At 36.0% G+C, this 7,127-nt stretch overlaps 1 protein-coding gene across 1 annotated transcript; it reads right to left on the bottom strand.

Annotated features, from left to right (window-relative positions):
* Positions 1-6,190: 6,190 nt before the first annotated feature.
* On the bottom strand, positions 6,191-6,769 carry LOC105715626 (interferon alpha-8-like). The gene has a single exon (XM_012450033.2). The coding sequence runs from the start codon at positions 6,767-6,769 to the stop codon at positions 6,206-6,208; it is 564 nt and encodes a 187-aa protein (XP_012305456.2). The 3' UTR covers positions 6,191-6,205.
* Positions 6,770-7,127: the final 358 nt, after the last annotated feature.

The following is a 7,127-nucleotide window of genomic DNA, read 5'->3' as shown; positions in this document are numbered from 1 at the left end:
AGATCAAACAGAAGAAGGAAAGTGAACTTGAAGACAAGATATTTGAAAATACACAGAGAAGAGAAAAGAAAAAGAATAAAAACAATGAAGCAAACCTACAGCATCTAGAAAATAGCCTCAAAAGGGCAAAGCTGTGAGTTACTGGCCTTCAAGAGGAGGTAGAGAAAGGGATGGGGTAGAAAGTATATTCAAAGGGATACTAACAGAGGACTTCTGAAAACTAGAGAAGCATATCAATATCCAAATACAAGCAGATTTAACTCAAAGAAGACTATGTCAAGGCATTTAGAATCAAACTCGCAAAGAGCAAGAGTAAAGAAAAGATTCTAAAGGCAGCCACTGAAAAGAAACAAATAACATGCACTGGAGCTCCAATACATCTGGCAGTGGACTTTTCAGGGGAAGCCTTACAGGACAGGAGATAAATATGACATAAAAAAAAATCTTTCACCCTAGAATATTTTTTTCTGGTGAAAATACCCTCCAACATGAAGGAGAAATGAAAACTTTCCCAGATAAACAAAAGCTGGGGAATTTAAAGAACTCCTGGGCTGTCCTACAAGAATTGCTAAAGAAGTATTTCAATCAGAAGGAAAACAACATTAATGAGCAATAAGTAATCACCTGAAGATACAAAACTTACTGGTAATAGTAAGTACACAAAATGTTGCAAAGCAGGAGGATGGAGCTAAAGTGTAGTATTTTTATTAGTTTTCTTTTTGCTTGAGTGTTTGTTTATGCAACCAGTGTTAAGGTGTTATCAGCTTAAAATTATGGGTTATAATATAGTATTTGCAAGTCTCATAGTAATCTCAAACAAAAAAATGTACAATGAATACCAAAAAAAAAAAAAAGAAACAATAATATCACTAGAAAAAAATCATCTTCACTAAAGTCAGGAAGGAAAGAAAAAAAGAAAGAGAAGATCACAAAACAACCAGAAAACAACAAAACAGCTGGAATAAATCCTTACTTATCAATGGTAGCACTAAATGTAAATGTATTCAGCTCTCCAATCAAAATATTATACACAGAGTAGCTGAATGAATTTTAAAAATCTAGACCAATTGATCTGTTTCCTAGAAGAAACACAACTCACCTATAATATCCCCAATAAGAACACACAATTGAAAACATCAATTCGATTTTTGTTTTCTTTCTTTTTTCTTTTTTCTAAGATGGGGTTTTGCATTTGTCGCCCAGGCTGGAGTGCAATGGTGTGATCTCAGCTGACTGCAACCACCACCTCCCAGGTTCAAGTGATTCTCCTGCCTCAACCTCCCAAATAGCTGGAATTACATGCATGTGCCACCATGCCCGGCTAATTTTTGTATTTTTAGTGCAGACGGGGTTTCACCATGCTGGTCAGGTGGTGTTGAACTCCTGACCTCCAGTTATCCGTCCGCCTCGGCCTCCCAAAGTGCTAGGATTACAGGCGTGAGCCACTGCTCCCAGCCAATTTGATTTTTCAAAACAATTTTTGCATTAACGTTCAGATTTCCCAGAGAACCTGGGGACATCCCAATTCTAGTTCATTCTTATAAAATTTTTTTAAAAAACCGTCTGTTTCCTAAGATCAATAATGATACCTAAATATGATAAAGTAAATGAGCTGTACAGTTGTTCTACACAGCATGCAAGACACCAGATCTCTTTCTCATTTCCTTTTTCATAGAAAGCAAAAGTTTTGCTTTGTATATCACAATATATGAGGACCAAAAAAATGTATATCTAAATGTGATAAAAATGTAAGAATTGAAGTTAATATCCCACTGGATGAAAAAAACTAACAAAATATAACAGATATTCAGCCCAGGTTAGATGGACATTAAGAGGCGGAGAAAAACAAGCAAAATGGTGGAAGAGATAGATGTAGATCAAAGGTAACAAATGGGCATGAGTGCAAAGAGAAGTAATCATTACCGGTCTAGGGAGCCACTTTCAGCTTTGGTGAATTTAGGCTTAATAGAGAGTTGAGGGAGACAAAGCAAACTCAAGACGTTGTACACTAGAAAATTATTTAACATATTAAATAGGGCCCTCTAAGAGAGAAGCAATCTAAATGTTGGGTCTCTAACCTGAGGCAGAGATTTCAGAGGTTTTTGCCAAATTGAAACCCCACTCTGCTACCTAAGTAATGAACACCTGGACAAGTCACACACAATTTCTGATAAACTACCTGAATTACAATTCTGAGCAGATTACCTCAATATGTGTCAATTCTAGCCATATAAAAAGTCCACAGGTGAAAGTTGGCAATTATTCATTGAGGCCTCTGAAATTTCTTGTGCCAGTGTTCCCTTTAACTACCAAGTCAGGTGGGATTGATGCCAGCTTCATTGTCATTCAGTGTAAGAGTGAGAATTTTCTCCTGATACAAAGTCAAGGGATAGAATCTTAGAATAGGAAGTAATTTGTAAAACTAAGAACTTACTCTTAAGAAAGAGCTCATATACCTTCAAACAGGAGATGTTTTTCCTGAATTTCCTTGCAGTTCAACACCCAGATTGGCAGGCACTCCTGCCTTCTAGCTGGACACAGAACATGGAGGGAGGGAGGAGTCAGGAGGCCTTGAGAGGCTGAGCAGGCTGGAGGCAAGGGACACATTCTGACCCTTTCTCTCTCCACATAGCTGCCCATTGCCCAAAGGACATGTCCTGCCTGACCTAGGAGTATTTTCCCTCTCTATGATGCAAAAGCTAAGGAAATGGGTTTCTTCCAATATCAAGAACAGTTCTTTCTGAGAAAGAGCCCTTTTTACCTAGGAAGAAAAATCTCCTGCAAGGGACACACTTCTGCATAAACAGAACAGCCTGCTCCCAACAAACCTGGCTGCTGTCTTGGGCCATCATGGCCAGTAGGTGGCTGCCTGCCCCGTTAATGTTGTAGTAGGCCCCAAGTAAAATCTTCCATTTTTCCCTCTTTTCCTACAGCTAGTTATATCACTGTAACAGGGGCATTCCTTTGTTTTCAGAAGTATTCAACAAAAGAAAAGAAAAAGAGCTTTTTATATAAGAGTTTCCAGAAAAACTAAAACTTACACTCACCTTTTACCTTTAATTGCTGGCTTTGTACTCTTAAAGGGAAACTGATGAACAAAACCTGCAAGGGAACAGAAACCAGCTGTATGAAGAGGCAGAGAAGGTTGAGGAGTGAGGAAGAGTGCACAGTAGAGATTTCTAAAGGAAGACAAAGGAAACTAAATGATATGGGAGTGAAAAATGGGATCCAGAAAAACGGGGGCTGGTGGGGAGGAGGGAAGTATGTCAGATAACAGAACTGAAAAATTAGTGCTACGTACAGGTCTATTTCACTTCAGTTTAGGAGACTAACTTTTCTTCCAGATATTTCTACAAGCTGCATTTTCCTGACTGAATATATAAACCAGATTTTTCTCCCATCTTAAGGGTGACTATTTTTCAGCATTCTCTGGAACACTTTCCAGAATGGCATGTTTTAGACTCATATTTTTGTAGGTAGTTACTGAGGGGTGGGGGCAGAGTTAGTTCTCTACTCTGATATTTATATGTGTGCAAAGATAATAAAATGATTAACTGTATTTTAAACCTCCAGTGAGAAATGCTTTTAAGTGTTTTTAAATGTCTAACATTCACAACTATAAATATTTTCTGCCCTATATTTACCTACAAAGACTGAGGCTCAGAGAAATTAAGTGAATTTCCTTAGATCACACAGAATTACTGTCAGAATCTAATGTGTAATTCTATATTACATATTATGGGCAGTGTTAAAAGTTTCATATATTAGATTGCTGTTGAGATTTTTAAAAAGCTTGGATTCCAAAATTAAACAGATGTCTTGCTCCTTGGTCTTCTTTTAGTTGTTGCATGCTATTGTATTTTGGGGGGACAGCTTTACTATTTTTTGCCTTAGATAGTGGAGAAAACTTCATTGATCCAGTTTTACTCTTCTGTCTTATAAGGAAACTTTCCCTAAATATTCCATTTATGCAATTTGGTTATTTGTGCATCCTGAAGAACCTTTGATTTTCATGAAATTAATGTTCTACATAGCAGATGAAATATAAATTTAATTAGGAAGAATACATTAATAATGCAAAACAATAGAAGAAGAAGATTTCTTGGCCTAACTTTCCCTATTAGAAAATGAAATTAATTTATAATAGTAATACTAAAAACAATGTGATATAGGGGAAAATAAGATTAGCAAACTTTTAAAGCATATTATCTTTGAAATTATATTATCTTCAGTAATTATATTTAGGATAAAAGATATAGCTGATGTACATGGTAGAAAGAAGTTTTCAATAAATGATTTTAAAACAATAAAGGCAGAAATCCAATGAAAAATGTCATATTAGAAACACGAATAAAATCTTGATGGAATGAAGAACTGACAGTAATATTAAATTTTAAATAAGTAAGAGAATTCTTGGTGTATAATTATATGCTCATAAGAAATAGTTCAATTTTTAAAATGGTGGTTATTTTTAAATGTACACAAATTTCTAACTTTGTCCTATGAAACAGGATATAGCTACAGAGACTTTGATGGCAAGTTAATGAAATAAAGCATGGTGTCAGGATTTTCTCACTTAAAGAATTCTTGTCATATCTAGCACTAAGAAATTAAGATGGATTATAAAGCTGCAGCAAAACTGCAGTAAACCAGTGTGACAACAATGCAAGTTAAGTAACAACTTATAAGGCCAGTACTTCCAGGTGTCATTATGTTATCATCATTAATTAATTTGGTGAAGGATTGAATTAGTTATCTTTTATTCCCTAACAAATTAACATAAGCTAGGCAGCTTACTGATATTCAAAGTAGTATTAATTAAAGCAATAATAAATTATAATTGTATATATTATGATCAAAAATATATTACATATATTAATATGGTTTGCTAGTACATCAGTTACATGAAATGTATCCAGAAAAATATATTGAGAAAAGGAAATACTATGGACAGAAAATATAACTCACATTCTTTTCTTTCTTACATTCTATTTTTTTTGCCCCCTTCAGAGTCACTAACTTCTCTTATTTATACTTCTACCTGCTACAATATGGTTTGTTCTGACTTATTTGACCATAACAACTCTCATAAGTTTGCCAATGCCATCTATTTTCCCAAGGGAGTCGACAGTTACAACTTACACCTACTGTGAATCTACTAATTCCTCTTTTCAGAACATTAATTTTCTTAAATCAACTTTTTTCCCTAGTATTTTCACCTGTTGTCCTAATGTGTGGCCTTTCCATCTGTTTCCTTTGTGGCTCTTCTCTTTCCTTTCTTAACTGTGGGATGTCCTTAGAATCATATTTAAGTCATTTTCTCCCTCTACACTCTCTCCACACATGAGCTCCTTCATTTCTGGGCTTTCAGTTACCACATATGAACTTCCAGCAATTGCATCCCTTATAAATCACAAACTCTTATATCCAAATGGCAGTGCACATTTGTGCTTAGATGTCTACCAGTCAGCATATAGAGGATATTTCTGGGTTTATTTTTACTTCCTCACATGCCTTGGTCTACCTTGTGGGGAGAGAAATTCATTGGTTATTCCTTCTCATTATAGCATTTGACATAACTGATATTAAGTATCATTAATGTTTTTAGGTTTCTTTCCCTACAAAAAACAGATATACGAGAGAGCAGGAATTGTATTTGTTATGTTCACCTAGCTATCTTGAGGGCAATATACAACCTAATTTAGACAAATTTAATTTTTACTTATACTTTGAATGTAATAAGGATGGATAAAGGAATTGTACCATCCATTCTTTAATCAGTTTTTACAACCAGGGTTGGAGTTCAATTTTAAAGCATAAATAAGAATATTTAATAGTAAAAATTTAATAAACAAGGCAAAATAATAAATATAAAGAACATAATTTGGTTACACAATTCACAATGTAAAAGTTCACATGATATAATATGAACAAAACAAATTTAACTCATATAAATAGTGAAATAAATAAATATTTAAATAAATAGATGAATAGATCCATCAGTATGGCCATCTGTAAGGGACTAGTTCCCATACAGCTCAACAGGATGTCGCTTAACACTCCTGAACACACTTGACACATTTGATTCAACTCATGGCATGGTTATAGCAGAAACAAGAGTCTTTGAAGTGGCACAACTTGTGGAAGTGTCAGCTCCTGTATTAGTCTATAAGAATCATTTCCACGTTGCACCAAGTCTCATACCTTACTCTTCAATCTTTTTTGCAAGTTGATTGATAAAGAGGAAGGATCTCATGATTTCTGCTCTGACAACCTCCCAGGCACAAGGGCTGTGTGTCTTCTCTGTCAGATATAGAGCGATTCTTTGGAAGTATTTCCTCACAGCCAGAATGGAGTCCTCGTACATCAGGGGAGTCTCTGTCACCCCTACCTTCTGCATCACACAGGCTTCCAGATCATTCAGCTGCTGGTAAAGTTCAGTGTAGAGTTTTTCTAGGAGGCTCTCATCCCAAGCAGCAGATGAGTCCTTTGTGCTGAAGAGGTTGAAGGTCTGCTGGATCATCTCATGGAGGACAAAAATGGCTTGAGCCTTCTGGAGCTGGCTGCCATCAAACTCCTTCTGGGGGAATCCAAAATCATGTCTGTCCTTCAGGCAGGAGAAAGGAGAGATTCTTCTCATTTGTGCCAGGAACACCAAGGCCCTCCTGTTACCCAAGCTGTGGTTCTGAGGCACATCACAGCCCAGAGAGCTGAATGACTTGTAGCTGAGCACCACAAGGGCCACCAGTAAATATGAGGGCAAGACCATGATAGATGTTGCAGATGCTGCTGAGCTGGTTCAGATGGATGACCCTTAACTCTGGCTCTAGGATCTCTGAAGACTTTGGTTTGTACACAGCCTTATATATAGGGAACATACTAATTTCCATTTTCTGAACGCAACTGCATTTTTTTTCTACTTCTTTTTTTTTTTTTTTTTGCTTCCCTTTATGTACTCTCTATATGGGCTTAGGGAAGTGTTTCTCAGTTTCTCAACCAGTTTTCTTTTCAATACTGCATTCCCTTTCTCAACCTCGAGAGGCCTGTTTGATTTCTTTTTCTAACTAAATCCCTCCTGATAATTTATAACACAGATATATTATGTGTATATATGGATGTGCTATATT

Source organism: Aotus nancymaae, unplaced genomic scaffold (assembly GCF_030222135.1).
Source record: "Aotus nancymaae isolate 86718 unplaced genomic scaffold, 86718_ANA_hifiasm-v0.15.2.pri h1tg000003l, whole genome shotgun sequence".
NCBI lineage: Eukaryota > Metazoa > Chordata > Mammalia > Primates > Aotidae > Aotus > Aotus nancymaae.
Note: the sequence above shows the minus strand (reverse complement) of the source record. Positions and strands in the feature narration are given on the sequence as shown.